The sequence below is a fragment of the Haemaphysalis longicornis genome, unplaced genomic scaffold (assembly GCF_048455015.1).
Source record: "Haemaphysalis longicornis isolate Haplotype H1 unplaced genomic scaffold, Haemaphysalis longicornis Haplotype H1 scaffold_1, whole genome shotgun sequence".
In the NCBI taxonomy this organism is placed as follows: Eukaryota; Metazoa; Arthropoda; class Arachnida; order Ixodida; family Ixodidae; genus Haemaphysalis; species Haemaphysalis longicornis.
In genome coordinates, this window is record NW_027526203.1 from 260,756,327 (window position 1) to 260,780,579 (window position 24,253).

Here is a 24,253-nt window from a genome sequence, read left to right on the forward strand (position 1 = left end):
GTTGTTATAGCGGTGATTGTATATACACTTATATACACGATGTTTATTATTTACATATCGATGCAATTATCCCGCGCCTGCTCCGATTCGAGGTTCTCTTGCAGCCGCTTGCGTGCCGCCTCTGCTTCGCGGGCTCTCACTTCGGGATCCGCTTGTCAACGAGCTTGCTTTGCTTCAGCTGCGCGAGCCCTCGCCGTTGCCGCCCCTCCGGATCCATGCTGGTGCTGGCTTGCGATTGCTGCCGACGCTGGCATCTTTCTTCGGCCTCGCGAGCTCTCACTGCGGGGTCTTGGCGGCGGGCCCGCATTGCAGTTGCGTCGCGAGCTCTCCGTGCCGCTGCCTTTGCTTCCAAGGTGTTCATGATGAGTAGCTTGTGACGCGCCGCCTTAAGCGGCGGCACGCCATCTAGCGGGTGACCTATGAACTATTGCACAGCTGCGCCTCTAGCGGTCGCCTCGAGAACTAGTGGACATGACGACGGCGCGATACGGGACTTGCCCCGAGCAAGAGGAGCTTTGCCCCTAAAACGAGAGAGTAACAAGCGGGCACCTTTCGAGTGAATCGAAATCAGTCAGACATCAGTTTCGCGGGCGCAAAAAGCGGGAAGCGCCCGGAGGACGATACCGAAACCAGCCGCTGCACGCGGGCGCGCGGCCGGATGCGCGAGCGATAGACGGCGCACCGCTCCTATAAAATACAAAAAAAAAAAAGAGAGAGAGAAGAACCTCATCAGTTTTGCAGGTGCCCTTGGTTTGTGGCAGGCACAAGAAGCGAGAGGTGCCTGGGCACCCGGTGGGTGATACCCGGCGCACCCCCTCATTACGGATGCACAAGTGATAGCTGGCACCGCTGAAGTAAATCATAAAAAAAAATTAAAAGAAGAGCCATTGGCGCGAGAAAATAATTTGACGTATTTCTGCAGTGTGGCAGCACATGCCAAGCAAGAAAAGTTGGCGAAAAAGGCACGCTTTTTAAGCATGCAAGCGATGACGTACATATACGTTATTGGCCATTTTGAAGGTGTTTGCAGAGGACGTATATGTATGTCCGTGACCCTGAAAGGGGTAAATTAGCCGGCGCTTGGATTAAATTGAGCGGGAAAACCTGTAGCTTCTGAGTTAATTAAAATTTTTCCTTGATAGTTCTTGAGAAAAATAGGGAAACAACTATTCAACAAGAGATAACCAGCGAGACACGAATAGATACCAGAAGTTGCGTAGAAGGAAATATGGGAATCAGTTTTTTGTTTTGCAATCACATACACATTTACATCAATTCTAACTTCATTCATGTTTAAAGCGCAGACAGACAATACACAAGAAGAGGACAACATAAGCGCTTCTTGTGTATCGTCTGTTCGCTTTAAACATGAATCAGATCCAGCTAGCTCACCTTTTCGTTCTACTGCAATTCTAACTTCTAAGTTTGAGCTACTCCTGCTAACCAATTAAAAATAATGCTAATTAAACAACTACTGAAACACAAAATGCAAAATCTGCTTCCCATATCGCATGGTTTAAACATTCAGCTTCACAGTGCAAAAGAAATGATCTTCCTAGCTGCAGTACATGCTGGGATGTACCACTCGAGAATTTCGTATCACTGCCATACCACTCATGGCGAAAAAGTGGGGAATTATGGGAAAATAATTATTTCTTTGTTGAAATGGGGCGTCTATGGCTTTTATAAGTACCTGGTACTGTTCCATGTATGGAATTTTTGGAGGAAAAACTGTGCAAATTCTGGGGGCCAAGCCCCTCAAATCGGGGCGAGGAGGCACTAGCGACGTCCTCCTCCTTGGTGGGGCGAGGGCTATCATCGCGCGCCTCCCTCCTCTCCCTACAAGGCGACAAGGGATGCGCGCAGGAGACTCCCCGGAGAGACCGCCCTTAAGACGCGCAACGATAGCACGGTTAGAAAATGCCCTTCGGCCAGTTTTGGCCATTTCTTGCATTGGCCGTTGTTTCCCACTTCCGTGGGTCATGGCACCCACCGTGTCGATTTGTGCATGCCTTGATTTGCGTCAGTGCATTTATCTAGGATGTCCGGCGAGTCTCCGCAGGCATATTCCACTCATTGGTGGGTTGCCCCCGCGTCCGCGATGTGACGGCTTGCGCCGTCTGAGGTCAGCGGACGAGCGCCGATGCCGCCCGGTCGAGTCCAGTGGCTTGAAATGTGTAGCTGCCACAGAGAGCCCCCTTCCCCTACGTCAGCGAGCGTTGCGGCCGGCCAACGCTGGCGGACGCTAACTGCTGCTTGACTATGGGCTGGGCACACGCTGACGGGTGTAGCCCCAGGGGCTAGGTGCGTAGTGCAGTGTAGTGTTTGTATCGTGGTTGTCCGCGTAATAAACCCCTGTACTATGAAATGTATCGCTTCCATGTGAAGTGACTCACGACGTACACTCGCGGTGAGAGTCCTGGCTCGCTCTCGAACCCGTTGTGGGCAGAGTCTCTCGGCAGGGCAGTTCGGTGCTGCGCAAGAGCACTGAGAATAACGACGGCACGTTATTCTATTATTCTATTCTGTTCCTTAATGCTAATGGCAAGGATTAAGGATAAGATGATGCCCACATTTCTACGTTGGGTGCCAGAAATGTGGGCATCATCCCATCCTATTCTTAACCCTTGCCATTAAGGAATAGAATAGAATAGAATAACGCGCCGTAATGCGCAAGGAATAGCATGCGCAAGGAATAGTGGGCCATTTGCAAGCACGTTTTGCAACAGCTTTGGAATCCATGACTTTTGTACACCCCTGATTCAGTGCCAAGATCGGTGTCACAGTGGTTTGTAACAGTGGAGCTTGCATGGCGTTTTTGAACTTGCTTACCACCATGTACACACAAACCATGGACATAGAGGTGTATGCGGTATCAGGTGCACACAGATGCATACACTGCAATTGGCATTGCTGTCACTCGAAGTTTTCGAGTAAAAGCTTTCAGAGCTTTCGAAATTTGCTGAAACAGCTGACTCGTTGACTGAAAATTCATTTTACAAATGGGCAAAAAGCTGTTATCTTTGTAGCTGTTGTGCGGTACTAACTAGGCTGCTTCCTATATGCTCATTTCTTGCCGGTTTTCTACAAAGTCTAATTAGCTCAAAAGTCGCAGGACAATGTAATACTGTGCATGCAATCTTTGCGTCCCTTAGACGGCTAGTATTACACTCATAGATAACAAGCACCCCTCCAATTCTGACAGGGTAGAGAGGCAGTTAAGCTCATGGTACTGTGCAGTTTGCCTCCTTTATGCCGGGGGAAATGATGGCCATTCCATTATCCCCCACAACATCCTGTTCCTATGTAGCTACGAGCCAGGCAATTACGGCATTATGCAGAACATTAGTTAGACACGGTGATAGGCTGCACTTTTGACGTAAAAGTAAAGCTGAAATTTTATACATAAAACTTGCATTTCGAACCTGAAGTGCAGCCATTGCCTCCTGTATTTTTACAATGCCAAACGCATCGCGCGCTACCCAATGGAAGTGAGTGGTACGCCTGCAGTGCCCACATGTCGCAAGGTGGGGCCGCGAGCTGAACCGGGATCACGCAACCGTAACTGAATTCAAGAGCGGCTTGTGCCCAGCTGCCAAGGATGCTTAAGATTGTCGAAGTAATGGTGCTAACGCCAGTGCTGCGGCGGAGCATGTTTTGCCAACGTTGGCGCTCTCCACCACGCGTCGCCCGAAGCTGAGCTGGTCACATGACTGAAGCGCTGGAAGTCTACCGATTGGGGGAGAGTGGCCGGAATAGAAGGAGAGGGCTTAGTTGGCCAGTCCGGGCTGATGCGTTTGGCATTGTAAAAAAAAATACAGGAGGCGATGGTGCAGTGCAAGCAATCTAGTGAAGTGCTCGCAGCCGAATAAATGCTTACTTGAAGCTGAAAAAGGGCTGCAAATAGTTACTAAAGAGCTCACAGGTGAATAAGCATGTGCTTGAGTTGTTACATAGTATAATAATTTTTAGAGGCAAGAAAATATTCAAATCAGTCGAATATTGAAGCAAAAAGTGCAATATTTGATTGTCTTTCGGGGCTTCCGAGTTTAATACACCCATTGCATGCCCAACTGAGTTATAAATAAGTTTAAATGTACATGCAAATTCTGCAAAAATTTGGCAGCAGTTCGATATAGGCCATAATTCGATATTTGCGTGTTGTTTATACAAAGGCTTCTCTAGATTTCAGAAAAACATTTGAAATGGTCGAATGGGAATACAGGCCAAGTCCTTGTTATGCGGCATTTCATAGGAGATCAAACATCCTGTATAGCAATCCAATGAAACGTGTAGGCATGCACATTTAAAATTTTTTTTTTCTTCAAGGTAGCACGGCTACTGTATGGTGCATTGATGCATTTCGCATCTCGCCATTTTTTTTTTTTTTTTTTTCACAATACTACTCTATAGCCCATTTATGGCGAACCCGGTTTTAACGAAATAGCGGCTATAACGAATGAATCTTTGTTTCCCGTTACCATTTGTATACATAGATTTTGTGTCCCGATATACTGAAAAGCGGATATAACGAACTGATTTCAGTTTCCCAATGTGTTCCCTATGAGCGGGCTCGACTGTATTTTATATGGCAATACCACGGTAGACAAATTGAAATACATGCTAAGCTTTCACCACTAGTCATGTGCAAATAGGGATGTGATTTCTGTTTTTGAAGCAAATGTGGAGTGAATAATGATCTTGTTTGGAAAATTCCATATTGAAAAGCAAATATTTTATAATTGCACGTAGAAAAACTGAAATTTGCTATACAGTACCTAGGATGTAGATCAGTAACTGGGGCAAAGAAAGAGGAAGGGGTGGCTAAAATTCTTTTGCAAAAGCTTTTAATGGTATAAGATGTAAACTTGGGTTGCTTTTAATTTGATTGTCACCTTTATATGGGGAACCTATGTTTGATTTGGTGATGTTAAAGGGACCCGACTGCATAGATTTAGCACATATTTTTTGTTTCTAAAGCAGTTTGTGAAATTTCTTGTAACTAGGGTAACCACAGAGATGTGAATGTTTAGTATTTTTGCACAAAATCTATACTTCAACAGCAACAACGTTGTTATGTGTCGGCTGTCATGCGCTGCCTCTGTGACTTCTGTTCTAGTTCTGGTTTCTATAACAACTCATGGATATTGCATTTTTAATATGAAAGCGTTGAACAGCCCATTGAGCGAAAAATCCAGCGTCACTGTCAGCGGTGGCGGCCTTGGAAGCAGCGAAGCAGCTTGCAAAGAGTGTTATAGCACGTGCTTAGCATTAATAAAACACCAAAACAAGACCGTACTGCTAGGCAACGCCTGGGCATGCCCAGAGCCACGTGGAAAGCAGAGTGTGTGGCAGTCACCCGGTGGCAGCTGCACTAGCCTCACCCAGCGGCGTAGCGGTCACCAACAAGGCAACCTGCTCTGAGCGGCTGTAGAACTCGGAGCAATATTGCCAAAGGGATTCTGGTCTACAGACAACATGCTAACGTAAAAATTCTAAAAAATGTCCTGTACTAATTTAATGGCAAAGCTCAATAACATAGCCCACTGCATAACTAAAGAACATTACAGTATTTCCCAGTGTATAAGTGATTATTTTTGTTTTTTCTGAATTTTTCGTCGCTGTGTCTTATATACAACTTATATACACTTATATACACTCGAACTTGGATTGGATGCTATACCCGCCGCAGTGGCTCAGTGGCTAAGGCGTTGTGCTGCTGAGCACGAGGTCGCGGGTTCGATTCCCGGACGCCGCGGCCGCTTTTCTGATGGAGGCGGAAAGCAAAAAACGCCCGTATGTACGAGATTACGGCGCACATTAAAGATCCCCAGGTGGTCAAAATTAATCCAGAGCCCTCCACTACGGCGCGCCTCATCGCCTGCGTTGCGTCGGCACATAAACTCTTTCGCGATCGCGCCTATTCAAAATCGTTCAATTTGAACGATACTTTGGGAGCGCCTTTTCATAGCGTTCCAGGCGTTGCTCGAACAAGTAAAGCTGTTCGGAGTTAATCGGAAAATGGCCTTTCAAAATCAGTTTTGTTTTCATTTTTGCAACGGAAACGTGATTTTTGACACGCTTTTGAATCACCTGGGTGTGGAAAAGGGGCGTGGTCGGCGCACGTCACTGCTACCAACGAAGAATGCGTGCCACTCGTAATTGCTGTGCAGCAGCGTTTGTTTTTTTGCTATCAGTGCATGAATGGTGAACCAGCAAACGATTTTCAATCGTCAGGTTCGCACTCTTGACAGTAATAATTCCAGAAATCGGCTGAAAATGTCAAGCAGTGCCTGTTTGCAAGGCTACTTCATGATTTTAGGCAGTTTTATTGCCTTTGCGCCCATTGTTCTAAGTTGTGGGGTAGTTCTACTTACCCCAGGACCATTCGCGAACAGTTTACAACAGTTTCAGTTTCGTTTCTGCATCGCGAAATTCATATTTATCGCTACTACACAGTTACCCAACTTCAAGGCTGCCTGCCATGGCGCTTTGAGTGTCCGTGGCTGATCCTCAAATAAAGCATGCCGCTTTATTTGGCATGATTCTAGCGCATTGCACCTCATTCCTGCAAGCAAGACTACAATTGCGAGTCAGAAGATGATAATAAAGCGCAGCTTTATGTTTTGAGAGATAAATGACCATGAACGTCAACAAGCATCAGCCGGGAAGTTCTGTTTTCAACTTTTCATTTTCTGCATCGTGTGCTTGTCGCAAATATTGTGCTTGCTGTAAATGCGAAGTCAGTCACTGACAAGATGTTTTTACGTTATGTGGGGGCAAATTGGTGCCTCTGATAATGTCAAACCGCCAGATTTCTTCCAGGGAACAACCCGAAATTGCACTTTTTGAAATGGAGGTTGGGCTTCACCGCATGGCATGAGCATCGCACGTGCTAACATTTTTTTATATCTGACAAACTTTTCTGCGGAAGTCGACATTTTTTGTAGGGCGTGTTTTTGAAATGGTACCCTGCAAAATGTGTAGTGTAGACCATTTATAACGTAACTGCTTATAGTGCGGTACCGGATATAACGCGGGTTTTTGCGACCACCGGTTTGCCTCCCATAGAACTCAATGCATAAGCATACCGCTTAAGATGCGGTTGGCCGAAGCACAATACCGTTTATAGTGCGGTTTTTCGGCGGGTCTGCTGATCGACCGGCGCAGCTGAGGCATCGTTTTAGGGTAGCAAAAAAAAAAAGAAAGTATGAAATCGGCCATCTGACGCAGCGTGCACCCCTTGCCCTCCTCTAACGTAGACACCCAAAGAAAAAAAAATAGGCACCCATTAGTTCGTGCGTACCTGATAACCACAATTGACCTTGCTTGACGCACCTCGGAAGATAGCGACAGACTCCCCATCCACGCGCGGCAAGTTGATTTTTTAAATCGTGAACTGCATGGCCCGTTTTCGCGCACGAATCGTGCACATCGGCGTTGCGCGTTAGTTTTTTGGGGGGGGGGGTTCGTGCTTGTATCGACGATTCCGCGGTGGCACAGAACAGAGGCGATGGCTTCTTCGCGTGGCAGTGGGAGGAGCCTGACGACTTGCACCAATGGGGAGACGCGTACCTAATGGCGGTAGATCCGAAGCGCTCCGAGCCGGCTAGCCGCGCCAGAGATGTTTAGGCCTACCACCGCGGTATATTTTGATGGGCGCTTTCACAAGCAGCGTGGATGGCAGTTTATATTCCACTTTTCGCCCTCATTATTAGCTCTTTTTTTGCATGAGCATCAATTCACTTGCACCCCGTGCGGCATTTCAGCGAGCGGTTAGAAGCGACTCGCTGGAACTTACTGGAACTGCCTGCACCGCTTCACGGCCAGGATCTTGGATTGGATTGGATCTGTAGCTATACCCCTTTGAAACAGGTTGACACTCCCCGAGAACACCCGTGAGTGTCATAGCAGGTTGATTACACTTCTGCACCTGGCCCCCCACCCCTATTGGGCCTCTTCGATTTACAGTCTCGGGCTCACCGCGGACTCCCCGAGAAGCAGTCCAACATTCGATTTTCCCGTGTATCCCTATGGCTTCGGGGAATCCTCGGACTACCCGCGGGCAGCCCGCGGGGAGCCAGAAGTGGAAAATCGAAGAGGCCCATTGTTTCCCACCCACGTCATTGTCCGGCTCCTCCACACCTCCAGTCTACGCTTAGTCCGGTCAATGATGGCCGTCACTGCTCCTCGATCACGTCCATCACTAGTAGCCGCCGCGCCCCCTGACGGCCCAGTCTGTCCGAACCCCAATGCCTGCTCCAGCGACACCCCACTGGGCTGTTTGGGCCCCAGCCGCGGGTAGGACAGCACGACGTGTTCTATGGACTCCTCTTCTTCGCCACAGAGTTCACAGATGGCGCTCTCCGCCGTCCCACATGACACCTGCCACCGCCTTGTTCGCAGCGTCCCAGATCGCGCTTCGAACAGAAGGCCACTCCCGCTTGCGTTGTCATAGAAGCCTTCACAACGTATCTCTCTCTTGTGGGTGACGTAGAAATGTAGCGCTGGCTTGGCTGCGGCCCTGCCGGCCCACTGCTGGGTTTCCACCTGCGACACACGCTCACGCACCTTGGCCCTTGTCATGGTTGTGTCCTTTAGGTTACACAGGGCTGGTAGTGGCACTCCATACTTTTCCGACAACGCGCGCACCCGTTTCGTCCAGCGCGTGGACTGTGCCGTGAAAAGAAGGGACCGACGCACTCGGTAGACCCAGTTCGTCTCCCCCAAGGTCCAAGCTCGCATTTCAAATGAGAGCTGTGCTGTCGCCTCCCGGGCCGCGAAAGACGACCACCCCATGTCGCCCTGCACCGCTTCGTTCGGTGTGGTGCGGTGCGACCCCAGGGCCAGCCTTCCCACCTCCCTCTGGCGGCGTTCCAGGTACTCCTTTGTGGCAGCCGAGGGGCATAGAACCGCACCGGCGTATGTAAGGCCCGGAACCATTGCCACCTTCCACAAACTCCGGATCACCTCCATACGGTTGAAAGACCACAGAATCCTGGCCTTCAACACATTCTGTCCTCTCCGCGCTTTCTCTCGTAGCAGTTGTTCGTACCTTGACAGATAGTCCGCCTCCGTCGAGAAAACAACTCCGAGGTACTTGTAGGAGGATGCAAACGGTAGTGCCTTGTCCTGTAGCATCACCGGCTCCACATCTCCCTCTCCTCCGGCCGCCCCCCATCGGAGTACTGCACATTTACCGACACTGAACCGCAGCCCCAAATGTTCTCCCTGCCCTGTGCACCGATCCAGGAGCTCTTGTAACCCCTCCTGAGAGCCCGCTGTCACCACAATGTCGTCGGCGTACATCAGGCCTGGGAGACGCTGGTTGACTGTCCGTCCGTCCTCCATGTACGAGACATCGAAACCGCTTTCACTTCCCTCCAAGTCCCTCTCCAGATCTCCCAACAAGAGCATGAAGAGCAAGGGGGACAGTGGACACCCCTGTCTCAGTCCTCTTCCAATGGGCACCGGTCTAGAGTAGGAGCCTTGTCACTCCACCACCACCTCGGTGTTGGTGCGCAGCACGTCCCAGAGCGTAGCGTGCTGGACCGTGTCATAGGCCTTCTCTAGGTCTAGGAAGGCTGCCCACAACTGCCGTCCCTCAGCCCTGGCCAGCTCCACGCACTGTATGAGGATGAAGAGATTGTCCTCTATGCATAGTCTCCGACGGAAGCCATTTTGGAGTTCTCTAAGCAGGCCCTCTCTCTCCGCCCACGCCTGGATCCTTCGGCGAAGGACCTGCGCGTACACTCTGTAGAGCACCGGCGTCACCGTGATTGGGCGGTACGAGGCGAAGTTGCTCCTTTCTCCACCTCCTTTGTATAGGAACAACATACGTCCCCGGCACCAGTCCTTGGGTATCCTTCCAGTCTCCAGCATTCTGCTTAGGATACCACGTAGCTCTCGCCGTTGGTCCGGGCCCAAATTCTTCAAGACTGATGCCGGAAACCCATCCAAGCCACTCGCCGTGCCAGCCTTGCCGACGCCATGTTGCCGTCTCTCCGCGCCGCCCACACCACGCCAGTTGTATCCGCGCTGGCGTGCACTGCACGTTTTCGCGATACCAAATCTACCACGCGGTTCACGCTTTAGAACGTTGTTGCAGATAAGCCACCGCTCTTTCCCTTTCCGAACATTCGAGCCGCGTGAAGCCGAAGATTTCCACCACCAGTACGTTGCGCTGATAAGCAGCCGCCTTCGGCATAGTGAACACAAGGTGGGGTAAAAAAAAAAATCCCGCTGGCGTTCTTATCACGTCTTGCGGCATCTGTTCATAGACGCTAAAAACGCAGCCATGGTCTTTCAAAACAAACACAACGGAAGTTAAAGCCGCGCTCGCCGTTTGTGGGACTGCGCTTTTGCCCTGCAGCAGCGGCTGATGTTAAAAATAATACGAAATATAGACCGTGCCTTCGTTTTGAAGTGCTGTGCGTTTGAGTGATGATAAATATAGGTTGACTTGAGAGATAGGTGGGGATGTGGTTGAATTCGCGCGTGTTTTGGTTATAGTGCGGTACCGCTTATAGTGCGGATTTTTGCGGCTCCCGCAACATATGTTATAAGCGGTCTACACGTATTCTAATTTTTTTCTACTACCAGTGGTTTGTTATACACAACTCCTTTATCATTTTTTACGACAACTTGAAAAAAATTTGGATTTTGGTATTTTTTTCGCAACTATGATATATGAAAACCTTTTAAAAACTGGTGTTATTGGAAAGGACATTAAATAATCTGCATTTTGTGTTCCTGTAATTAGTGCCTAACCAATTTTTTTAGCAAAAAAAAATGTTTTCTTGGACTCCTAAAAATCAGTCAATTTTCCGGCGGTTGTGAAAGAGTTAAACCCTACAATCAATCAATCAAATTGGATGCTATGACCATGCCTTTAGTACCGAGCAAGTATGAAATGATGCTGCACTACGAGTCACCGTCTGCCATGGGGAGCAACTACATTGCAGAAGAGAAGAGCACCTTCAAATTTGCTTGCAAAAACAAAATGCAGCTGACGCGTTTTTACAGAGAATTTAGTTGAAAGGAGAGAAAATGTGTAGCCCTCTTTAAAATAATCGATCATGATCAGCAAGTCGAGATTTCGGAGCCACTTTTGTCACCGTAGTGTCTTTATTGCACTTGTTACCCTTGCTGCTGCTTGCGTGTGTCGTGTGTTACCCTTGCAGCCTCCCTAACCATGAAGCTTGACTCTGCATGCAAAGCATGAAGCAGAAACTCTTGCTGCAGCAGTTGAATTTGCATCGGAGCATGGAAACCAAGCAGCAGGGGGGCAATGCTAAGTCAGCGAGAAAATGATCCGGAACTGGACAATGAAGTCAGCGAAGAAATTTAGCTACGGCAACAAGGCACAGCAGATGAATCTCAAGCATTGTGTGTGCTCTTAGGGGCTGCAACGACAAGCCAAAGGGAGAAGGCTGTCAGCAATGCTGCTGCGTCTGAATACCCTGGAAACGGAGACCAGTGCTACTGGCTTCAGGGCAGAAGGAGCTGATCACGAGAGCTCGAATGACAATGTGCCAGAGGCTGCCTGGCAATGGCACAATTTGACAAATTAAGCTCATTCATGGGAGAGGAATCTGAGCAGAAGGGTGTTAGCCACATCGACAACATGGGTGAAGTCCTGCTGACCTGACATTCCGCGTGGGAGAAACGTCTCTGAGAAAGGCGAAAAAAACTGTCACAGTGAGGACAGCAGGTCGTGAGAATGGCCACTTCACTGTGCTTGTCTGTTGCGCGGATGGCCCAGAACTGCCTCCCGTGCTGATTTTTAAATCGAGAATATTGCCAAAAGACTTTCTTTTCTTCCGCTGGGGCCATTGGGTGAATACAAAGGGATGGATTGTCGAGGGAATGGCCAGTGTGCGGCTTTGAACGGCGTATTCCTTCACATCGACCCAATGGATTTTTTCACACGAAGCCAGAAATGCTGGTGACGGGACAGTATGTGGGTGCACATCACTGATATTATCAGGGAAAAGAATTCAAAGAACTGCATCCCAGTGATTACACCCAGTGGCAAGATGAGAGGGTTTCGGCATTCAACGTTTCTGTAACAGAAGACGGCAGTGGTGAGTGTCAGTGGAACCTAAGTGGTTGCGTTGTTCATCAGCTAGTTGAGGAAGACTACTTTGATGGCTTTGGCGCAACACTGTCATGTAAGCTACCAGTGGCATTGTTCATGCTACTGGAATAAAACACTTCTGAACGTTGTCTATTAGTTAGAACCAATGGTGCAGGTTCGATTCCCGGCCTGCAATGGCTGCTTTTCAGATAGAGGTGAAAAGCAGAAACACCCGTGGGTCGAGATTTAGGCACACGTAAAGATCCCATGGTGATCAATATCGATCCGGAGCCCTCCACAACGGCGTGTCTCATAGCTCAGGTGTAGCTTCAGCGTGCAAGAACTCCTAAAATTTGAAAATTTCTGTTCCTTAGAAGGCACTTGCATGCATGTCTGCACTATTCAGTGCAGGATGTGGGCAGAACTATATTTCTGCTTCATATTGCTCTGTGTATGCATCGAAATGCTTGTATATTGTGGAGGTTTGTATGTGGCCTGCAACTGTCAAAGCTGCCAGCGTGTCACCACCTTTTTAAGAAGGCTTTTTCATTGCATCATCAGAGAATTAACTTGGAGGTCAACAAATTTGATGGACATGTAGTTGGAGAGGATATATTTTGCATATGATTTAGCAGAGCATTTTTCCAGTGTGGAAAAATGCTCTGCAAGTTTTTGTATCGGAATTTGCTGAAACGAGGCTTCTAAAGTGCCGCAAAAATGTTTGCAGCTATGCTTCAATGAACGGCTTCGAATATTTGCACGACCCTGCTCACTGTGCATGTGTGGTAGTAAATCTGGGTGGTTTGGGCAAGAATTATCCTGTTCGAGTGCGTTTTTCCCCTTTCTTTTCCCCCTTCGCCCCAGAACGTCATGCGCAGTTCTGATACAGCTTTGAAGCATTCGTCAGTGTCACCACAGTGCATACAGTTATTTTTGTCCAACTCTATTTCTGCTGTTTGTTGACTGTTGCCTTTTATGCTGTGTCCCGGAAATTTTGTGTGTGGGTATGGGTGGGGGGGGGGAGTCACCTATTACTGCTTGCCATTGTCACGCTTTTATTGTTGTCATTTGCCACTATTTATTTCCTCGTATGTTCATAATCTGTTAATAATCCACGCACGGCAATGCTGCTGAAACTTACGGGGAAGAAAATAGCTGGTGCACCAATAAAGCACAGGGCTTCATCCAGCAGCCCTTTGAAAGTGATTGCATTGTTCACAGCTCCCGGCCGTGGATCGCGAGACCGTGGGTGCAGGTGCCACCCAAGATGAGGCCTCAAAAACGACTTGCACGGGCCGCCCGAAGCGAACATGCGGAGCACCGAAACATTTCGGGGAACGAATCGACCACGGTGTTCTGGACGCCGTGATGGAGGAATTTTGGAAAAAAAAAAAGAAATGAAAATATGCGTTCAGTTTGGCCCACTGCAGTCTGTTGCACAGTTGCACTGAGCAGATAGCTTTCCACTTTTAAATTTGCATACTTCCCTTCTCGTGCATTCTGTCAGTTTTCAGATTTTTTAGATGCGAAGCATCTCTTGCTCGGGGGGGATGTCCCGCGTCTGTGCCCCATCCGCAGCGCCTCTGATGATCATTGTGGCAGGATGCCCCTAGGGATTGGCCAACCAAAGAATCCATCCCGAGATAGCTTCGCGTTCAACCACCGTCATCTTCCCATAGGGGAACCGCTGAAGAAGAAGGAGAAGCAGACAAAGCTGCAAAGAGGAGGGTGTGTACGTTGCTCTTGCCCCGTCCGCAGCACCTCTGATGATGATTGTGGCAGGATGCCCCTAGGGATTGGCCAACCAAAGAATCCATCACGAGATGGCTTCGCGTTCAACCACCGTCGTCATCTTCCCGTAGGGGAACCGCTGAAGAAGAAGCAGACAAAGCTGCAAAGAGGAGGGCGTGTACATTGCTCTCAGCCGGTGCACCAGCGTCAACAACCTTTACCTCACCAACGCTGACGGAGGCTACCGATTCTACCACAGAGACGACAACATCGACAAGAACATGATGGACGAGTTTCGGCGCCTCGAGAACCACCGCCTACCGACCGCAACACAACAGTACTTGCGTGCATTTGCCACCGGTGTGGACCCGGACGCGGAATTCCCTCTGGCGCTACTAAACACCAGATCACTCAACATAATGGCAACACAATGGAACCACACGGAACCCCCATGATGCTTCGCATCCTCATCAGGGCTCCCCACGGGAAGATGGTGTAATTTTTTTTCGATGTTTTGCTTCACAAGAGGGGCTTGCATTAGTGAAATTTAGCATGTTGAATCACCGGTGTTGTCCAACTGTTGTCCAGTATCTTTCAGACTTGATATGTGGTATTTTGATTGTACTGTTTTGAGCAAGTAATAATGCGATTCATGTGCAAGGACCAAAGGCTGTTAGAACCATTGCCAAACAGGCTTTGTAGTGAAAACCATCATTGTGTTTCAAGGGCACGAGTCACCAACTGCTTGCCAGCTGGAGCTTGGCACTCGAGCAAGATCTAGGAGGCACTGTCCCCTTGTGGAAAAAAACTCAAATGGTGATGCATATTTGTGCTGCTGAATATGTGATGGTTGAATTATTTTAGACATTTTATCAATCCTTTGCCAATCCCCCCCCCTCCCCTCTTCAGGTATGTTACACATTTGGAGTTAAATTTTTACATCAGGTGGATTTGTTGATGGAAATTGGTTGAGATTGCTGATTGCAATTAATAGAAATCTTAGCATTTTCATTGTTTGGAATTATTTTGTTGAGGGACACTACACTGACTGCTTTAATCTTCAGTGGCAGGTTACATTATTATTGAAATTAGTTTTTGCAAAAAATTGGCCAATCCTCCTGTGGGTATGTGCTCCTCTGTGCATGTACACTGGTGCATACTTGACTAAACCATACATCAACTGTTTTTCTGCCAACATAAACCATGGCACACACCTCGAATAGGTCAACCCTGGATTTCACAGCCAGATGGGGCTTTACGCATTCCAGACTGCATAGACGGTATTGCCCAAGGTGAGAGAGAGCGGAAGCAGGGGTTAGAGATTTGCAAGCATATCTAATAGGCCTTTTCACTTTCGCGTCCAAAGCCATACAGATGCACCGCAAACAGCACGTTCAATGAAATGCCAGTATCACTCGTGTGGGAGGGGCACCCCACATCGACACTTCTGCCCCTCTGAAAAAACACGTTGGTACATGTTGCATAAGGCAGGGTCAGTGCTCTATCTAGGATTGCTGGCTAGGCAAAGGCTGTATTGTTCTATAAAGTGGAAGAACAACTCATTCATTGGTGTATCTGGTGCGCATTCCTGCCGTGGCCCTTTGATGGCCTGCTCCTGAGATGGTGCCCTACTCGCATGTGGCATGGCACAATGTTTGGCTGCTCTGCTTGTGCATCAGTACGGTCTTTGTCTAGTTAAGGATACTAATAGGCCAACCACATGTTATGGAAAATTTGTCAATACAGTCTTTTGGAGGGTCGGGTAAGTCTGTGTAAATTGCTGAAGTCATCTGCAAGTAACTTTGCTTTCTCACGCAACCCTGCGTTCTTGCACTTCTGGCATGCAAGTTGTCAAAGTTCAGATGTGGCTTCCTCAGCATATGGTGGTAAAGGGTGGTAAATAGGCCTAGTGTGTTGAACTAACAGGTGGTCACAATTTCTTGCATTGGCGACGACAATGGCATAGCAATGAAAGTATACTCATCTTCATAAAACCAAGGACAATAAATGTCTACAAGTGTTCCATACTCAGTTTTCACTGTCCAACATTGTGCAGTATGCAACACACAGTTTAGTGTAATATGTTGGTAGTGCACTACATTCAAGATTCAATGTAGCTGCTGACGTTAACCCTTTCTTGCCTTGGATGTTGTTACTGGTGGTTATTCAGTGCATTTTGTGGTGTGTGTTGAAGTGATTCTGGGCCATTTTGCCCCCATAAAGGCTTGTTGCGCTTGCAGCAGGAAGGTGCGCAGCTAGATAATGTCCTTTGTCAATATTTTTGTGTGGTCTCATGATGGGGCAAAGATTGGGCTACGCGACATTTATGAACAGAGAAACCTTTCCTGTTTTTTCTTTTTGTTACACGAAACATGCGAAAAGTGGGCTACAGGCTCGACAGTGATTTGGCCTCATGCTTGTGGCAGTACAGTCAAACCCGTCTATAACGAACCCGGATAGAGCGAATTATGCTATATATCGAACAAAAATAATTCAGTTACGGAAATACATGGGAAACATATTCCTTATAACGAAGTTCACATCCGATATATCGAACTCTGGGTGCCTAGAATGGCCGCCGAAATGCATGATCTCGGAGCGGTGATTGAGATGTGGGTTGGCCGCGACCACGAAGCAAGAGTTGCGACTGACCACATTGTGCCTCGTACGGAGTGAGGTGACGCCCAATACTTTTCGTAATTGTTTCCTAAGCTTGGGACTCGCGACGGAACCCACCGTGTCAGCGAGTCCGGAACAAGACAGCAGCATTGGTGAACTGTGGGAAGAGCTCGCCAGCGTTCCCGATGATATCGCGAGTGAAATCCGTCCGACGCTTATAATGAAGCGCTTTCGGCAGTCGATGTGCTCCGCCAATGCTTCTTAGATTTTTGAGGACGCGGACTCGAAATGGTGCAAACAATGTTTCGTGTAGAGAATGATGCTATGCTATTTGAAGACGCCAAAACGAAAGTGAAAATAAAAATCACCGCTTTTTTTTTTTCGTGCAACGTGGGCAGTTAAGGCGGAAAGTAGCTTTATTACTTGCAATAAATGGATTATTTTGGTATGGTATTGGCTCCTGTACTGTGTTTGCTTCTGCATACGCTTATGGCGGAGTTTGTGAAATTGGGGGGGGGGGCTCCCGCGGATTGCGAACTCGTAACAATAAGCTCGTTATAGGCAGGTTCGGCTATATCGAACTATTGGATATATCGAACTAATCGCGGTGCATATTGCAGTTCGCTATACACGGGTTTGACTGTACTATAATGATCTAGTTCGTGATCTGTAATGATCTAGTTTCTTGGTCCAAGTCGTGTGTATCCCTACGTACATGCAGTGGATGCCATATAGTTTGAGCTTGACTTCAAAGACTGGTGTGTCGTACTAGAAGACTACCTGCAGTTCTGTATGTATATATATGTATGCATCTCAGTTTTGTTTTGCGGGTGGTTGCGTTGCAGGAGTCCAAGATGCACACACTTCTGGACCTGGAGATAGCCGACTACGAGCGTACTGTGGCCGAGCTGAACAACCTTTTGAAGGAAAGGAGTGGGGAGCTGGAGAACACCAGGAAAGAATCGCTGGCTTACCAGTCCAAAATCACCAGCCTGGTTGAGCACATAGGTGCGTCCAGTTTTGGCTCCATAGTGTCTTTGGGTGTGCGCCTACAAATGTGCGCCTGATTATTTTGGCACAGGTCTGCAAGGACCCTGTAACTTGATTCTGTGCACATTAACCCGCTATCCACGCTGCTCATTTAAGTGCTTTCAAACGTCCGCTACAGTGGGCTGAAAAAATTGTGGAACTTCGGTGTGCCACGTCAGGCAACGGTTCAAGTTTCACGTGCTCACTTCTCTTCTCCAACGATAGAAACTGGCGGCTTGCAGAAATGTCCACTATGTTTATGCACTTTTTTTTCTTTCATTGGAAGGCCTGCACCACTCCAACTGCAGCATAGGCCGCACTGCCTGAGGAACTTGTAATGGTCGTCTGGCTTGTGGGGGCAGGCCACTTGAAATTCACTTGTTGACACTACACTGCTTTGCTTCAAGTAGCAGTGCAGCACTATCAAGCACACTCTAGTAGAGACTGGGTGCCTTTACCCCAGGGGTGAGAAAGCTGCGCATATTGCGCAGTTTTGATACAAATTTGTTTTCCAGCACCAGGCTGCTCCAAAAGCTTGAAAATTGCAAAAATTGCGCCAAACTGCTTCAAAACAGCCAAGGATTTTAACGCTCCCGTCAGCTTCAGTGGGGAAAAATGCTTGCTGACGGCATATCTTTCCAGCATCTCCAAGGTGATGCTGTTTGTAAAGGTTTAATTGATTGATATAGTTTTTCAAAAGTCACACTGTCGGGTTGCGCCTGTTTATTCTGTGAGTTTTTAAAGTTTTCCCATCGAAAACCATTGCAAAGTCCTGTAGAAAAAATACACTTATGTGTACTGAGGTGACAAACTACTTGTGCAAGTTGATAAAAAAAAAAAACGGCAATTTTCGGAGCGCCGTATCTCCGGAACCAACTTCTCCTTTCTCTCCCTAACCCTCTCTCTCTCTCTTCCTCTGTTTATATGTGTATATATATATATATATATATATATATTGTAATGAACTACGACTGATTCTCAGGACGCCATGTTTTTTTCTCTGCCAGAACGAGCTCCGCGCTTCTTTATTATTATTTTTTTATTTACGAGTACCTTACAGGCCCATTGTGTAGGGCATTGAGTAAGGGGGGCAGAAAAAGAAAAAGTACACGTTTGTCTCGAATATACAAGAGTAATGCGTAAAAATTTCTAACAACAAGGAAACTGCAGCAAAATAAAATACATAAACAAGCATATTGCTTCAAAAACAAAGTCGAATGCACAAAAAAAACAGTGTAGCAAAACAGAATACATAAGTCAGCATATCGCACCCGCCGCGGTGGCTCAGTGGCTAAGGCGTTGCGCTGCTGAGCACGAGGTCGCGGGTTCGATTCCCGGCCGCGGCGGCCGCTTTTCTGATGGAGGCGAAAAGCAAAAACGCCCGTGTGTACGAGATTTCGGCGCACGTTAAAGTTCCCCAGGTGGTCAAAATTAATCCGGAGCCCTCCACTACGGCGCGCCTCATCGCCTGCGTTGCGTCGGCGCGTTAAACCCTACAATCAATCAAGTCAGCATATCGCATCAAAACAAAGTAGAATGCAGTTTACAAATGATACAGGATGCGTAATAAAAATGGCTAAAACTTTGAGCAAAAAGGTAAGGATGTCAAGAAGATAGGTACCGTAATTTTCGAGCAAAAGCATGTTGACAATACAAGATAAGAATTCAATCAACAACAAAAAAATGAAGCGCGAAACATGGTTTTTAGAAATTCGCGGCGTACTGCACGTGCCAGACATATACAAAAACAAAAACAGACTATTGAATTATGAGACTATCAAGATAGATGTAAGAGTAACTTTCGACAGAACGAATCGAGGTTAGTGTCAGGTGCTATGTTATCAGGAAGGGCATTCTATAACCTGATTGCACTGGGCAATACGGATGCGTTAAAAGAATTTGTTTTCCCATAGATACGCGAGAAACTAAATCGGTTGTACAATCTATTTGATAAGTAGGGGGATCGTAGAATGGGTAGCCTAGTTATTTTACTGGTGTGTACGTATTTGTGAAAGGCATAAGAGAGCGATGTTGCAGCGAGTGACTAAGAGTTGAAGTGAATGATCCTTTTTAAGTTGCGTTACACTGGAGCCGTAATCGTAATTGCGGGAAATGAAACGGACAGCCCTGTTTTGAATTGCTTCGACCATGTTTATAAGGTAGTTGGGGTGAGGTGACCAGACTGCAGAGGCGAATTCAAGTTGGGGGCGGACAAATGTTTCGTAGGCTAATTTGCGGATGTTAGACGGAGTAGAATGTAGGTTACGGCGTAGGTATCCTAATGATCTTGAGGCACTGGCGCAGATGTTAGTGATGTGAGTGGCCCATGAAAGGTTATGGGTGAGATGAACTCCGAGGTATTTGTAGGTGGACACCTGCGCAAGCACTTCATTGTTTATGCAGTAAGAGAACACAGACAGGTCATGCAGACAACTAAAGGGGATTGTTTTACATTTGGATGCGTTTAACGTCATTTGCCATGCATCACACCATTTGATAACTAGGTCAAGGTTTTTCTGTAAGATATAATGGTCATCAACGTTTTTAATAGGTTGGTATAGGGAGGCGAAGCTAAAGTTTGCCGGGCGAGGGAAGCGCTGCCCTCTCCCCTCCGGGGGAGTACGCCGGGCCGGCGGCCTATTCGGCACGTGCTTTTTTCGCTGCGCGCGTGCTGCATTTCTCGCGCTAGGAAGATGGCTGGGTAAAATTTTCTTTCGACTTATGAAAGCATACACATTAGCACGTGTCCAGCAAGTTCGGTTTACACGTAGAGTAGTTACTGAGTTCATTTTTGTCGACGTTTGTCTTGTCGTCTGCTACAGACGCGCCGCCTGCTTCCCGCCGCTCGACCGGCAGACTTTAAGGGGGGGAACGCGTTGTTCGGCGGTCGTCGGTTGCTCTTTTCTTCTGCAAGGCGACAGCTGTTCAGCTGGCCACAGCGTACTTTTCTCTTGTTTGTTACTCCCTTCGCGTGCTCGCGCTTCTGACATCCGGACTTTCTGGACTGCAGAAACACTGACGCTTGCAAGAAATGTAAGATAAACGTGATTGATTATGGTTAATAGGTTATTTCTTACTCTTGAAACAATCAGCTGCATCTTATAAAAACGCATTAGAAAGGCACACGCTAATAATGGGTGCGCTGACAGCGCCGCATTTCCATTTTACTTGTCCTTGAAGAAATTTTTGTTTGCAATGTTTGTCACCCGCTTGGAGTACAAGTATGGGTTAGCGTGACAGTTCGCGGAAACAACAGAACAGCTTGTGGCGTATAACTTTTAATTACTATAATACACAGTATTTGATGTATACCTCTTCTAATTACCAGTATTGCTAAATGTGGGAAAAAAGCGAACAACGCAGCAATCCCGTCCAGAACACAAGTCACAATGAAAAGACGGACCAGAGCTACTACACCCAGGTAAATCGCTAGAAACTATTTTTTTTTTACCCATGCAAAATGTCAACCTATTGTGTTATATATGGACGATATCGAATGCCACCAGCTAAACAACTCCGAAGTTCATTTATTATAGCGGAAAACAATCATTGGCAGCATGCATTAAAAAAAGTGTAGAGGGGAGGACTCATTAGAACACTAGTTTGCATTTTCAAAGCCGGGTAATGTAAACTGAAAGCACACAGATACAAACAAAAATGTGTCAACTTATTTCACCTTTCGAACCGGAGTGATCCATGCTTACCGTCTATCCTTTTGGTGCGCTTTCGCGAGGAATATGCAGAATTTAACGAATGGATCCTCTTCTTTACTGTCGTGGCAGCTGACCATGCAACAATATGGGGGGTTTGCTTCACTTTCAGTTAATCTTTTCCTTTCGGGCGAGTGAGGAGTGTTCCCGCCGCCCTTTGTACGTGCTGGCTTAAGTGGCTCGCGCAGCAGGCGGTCACTTTCTTCGCATTCGTGAGTAGGGGGCTAGATGCCTCAGGCGGTGCGGGAGACAGCGCGAGCTGCGCGTGCACTTCCCAGACGCGGAGGAGCGGGCCGGGAGGCGTCTGCTTCAAGAGCACTATCCTGTGAAACCGCCGGGGCGCTCGGCCGTTCGAGCGGCGCGTAGCAGACGATGCGTCTCTAGCAGACGACAAGACATGCACCGGCAAAAATGGACCCAGTAGCTACTCTACGTGTAAACCGAACTTGCTGGACACGTGCTAATGTGTATGATTTCATAAGTCGAAAGAAAATTTTACCCAGCCCTCTTCTTAACGCGAGAAATGCAGCACGCGCGCAGCGAAAAAAGCACGTGCCGAATAGGCCGCCGGCCCGGCGTACTCCCCCTCCGGGGAAAGTGCAGCGCCACCCGGCGATCGTTCCGGAGCCTATATTATGCAATCATTGGCAAATATGCGTATGCAGGATGTTAGGCCCTTTGCCAAATCATTAATATAGATGAAAAACAGAAGTGGAGCAAGGACGCTGCCCTGCGGCACCCCAGAGGTTACATAAGAAACAGGTGACGAGTCGTTATCGATGACAGTGAATTGTTTACGGAGTGATAGAAAATTCCGAATCCATGATAAGGTTAGCGAATCTAATTGGATAGCAGATAATTTGGAAATTAGGCGGCAATGAGGTACGCGGTCAAAAGCTTTTGAAAAGTCTAAAAAAATGCAGTCTGTCTGTAGATTGTTATTCATATTAGTGTGAAGGTCAGTTGTGAATTCAAGTAATTGCATTTCGCATGACCAACCGTTCCTAAACCCATGCTGATTAGGAGAAAAGAAATGGTTTGTTTCAAGGTGGTTGAATATATGGGAGACGATGATGTGCTCCAGAAGTTTGCAACAAATGGATGTAAGTGAAATGAGGCGGTAATTTTGCGGCAAATGTTTGTCTCCAGATTTAAAAATAGGTATCACTTTGGCAATTTTCCAGTCATCTGGTAATTTACCAGACGCTAATGATTGCTGAAAAATGAGGCACAATATTTTACTTGTAATAGGAATGGTATTTTTTAGTATTTTGGAATTCATATCATCAACGCCGGCTGAGCTGGACACCTTCAACTTATTTATGAGGCATGCAGTACCTTCGATGGTGATTTTGATGGGCTGCATATATTGGTAGTCATACTCCGGCACGTCAGGAAGAGTAGATTGATCTTCCTGAGTGAATATGGAAGTGAAAAGGATATTAAAGGCAGAGCAGCATTGACTGTTTGGAAGAGGTTCTTGGTTATCATCAGATAGAATTATACGTTTAGTGTCACGATGACAAGATATCTCCCTCCAGAGCTTTTTTGGATTACTTTTTAGAAGAGAACCGAGGTCTTTTGAAAAATACTTAGATTTGGCAGAGCGTATTGCAAAGCAGTACTCCACCTAACATTGCTTGTAAGTGTTCTAAGAAGTGGGTGTGCGTAGGCGTTTAGCTTTTTGGTACAGACGTTTTTTCCTATTTCTTAGCTGGCTGAGTGATTTTGTGAACCAGTGGTTAGTTTTGTCATTAGAAATGGAAATCAAGGGAACGTACTGGTTAATCAGGGCGATCATCTGTTCACGAAAAAGTACCCAGTTATCCTGCACGGAACAGTTATGAAAAGAGGGCAGGAATACCTGATCGAAGAATATTTCAAGTTTATTGTTTATTTCTGCGTAGTTAGCTTTTTGTAATCTCTAATTTTTTTGGTAGTTTTACCCGCGAAAGTCGAAGGAAATTTAAGAGTTATTTCAAGAAGTCTGTGGTCACTGAACCCTTCATGGTGTAGAATTTCTGCGACAGTTTCAGGTGCTCTGGTTAATACTAGGTCGAAAATGTTGCTTCCACGGGTAGGTTCAGTGACGTTAGATGCGTTACATGCGTTAGATGCGTTACAAGGGGAGTACAGAAGCTTCCAGTCTATCAGCGGCAAATTAAAATCACCAAAAAGAAAGACATTTTCTGTTTTACACAAAGAAATAGCATCGGCAACACTTTTCCGCAGTTCAACGTTGGAAGAACTATTTGCGTCAGGAGGGCGGTAGCAGTTCCCAATTAAAACAATATCATTAGGGCTAGGTTTGCATGCTACCCAGATAATCTCAAGTGCGGACCTGGTGTCAATAATGTAGGACGATAGTGTTTTCTTAATTCCTAGAAGAACGCCACCACCTCTTCTGTCAGTGCGATCTTTCCGGTAAATGTTAAAGGCGTTACTGTTAGGCAAGAGTTCGCTATCATTAATGTCGGGGTGCAACCACGTCTCAGTAAGCACAAGAACGTCTGATTTGTTATCGTCGACGAGAGAACCAACTTCTCGCTTAGGCATCAGGCTTCGGATGTTTGTGAAAGTAAAACATAATGAAGTTGTGTTAGAAACTGGATTATCGCGGTGGCGGTCTTTATTTCACATGTTATTTCTGTTCGTGACATAGACTTGCGTAGTGCATGCACGATTCTTGAGCTATCTCGTCGATAGAACTACTTCGTTAGTAGCGCTATCGACGACATAGGTTTTTTTGTCGATGTGCAGAGAGTCGACAGCTAGATAGGATTTGACATTTTGGGTTTTGGCGAAGTCGTACAACTTTTTTCTTTTTTGTCTGGTAGCTAATGAGAAATCTTCGCTGATTGAAAAAGTCGTCCCTTTAAATTTTTGCGCAGAGGAGAGAACTTCTTGTTTACCTTTGAAGAACGTGAATTAGCAATTACGGGTCTGTTTGTGCCTTCTTTGTACCTGCCTAGCCTGTGCACGCGATCAAATTGAGCACCTGTTTTAAATGCTAATGCATTTATTAGCCGGGGGTTGTCTTGCTCCGTTGGCCGGCGTGCGCCTGCATTCCTCCAGCGCGAGCGCA

At 47.1% G+C, this 24,253-nt stretch overlaps 1 protein-coding gene across 1 annotated transcript in view; it reads left to right on the forward strand.

The window, feature by feature from the left end:
* LOC144144930 (uncharacterized) overlaps positions 1-24,253 on the forward strand; it is a 114,058-nt gene that overhangs the window by 31,968 nt on the left and 57,837 nt on the right. The window contains exon 10 of the mRNA XM_077676438.1: positions 17,275-17,437. Within this exon, the coding sequence (XP_077532564.1) occupies positions 17,275-17,437 (163 nt within the window). The remainder of the gene's footprint in view (positions 1-17,274; positions 17,438-24,253) is intronic.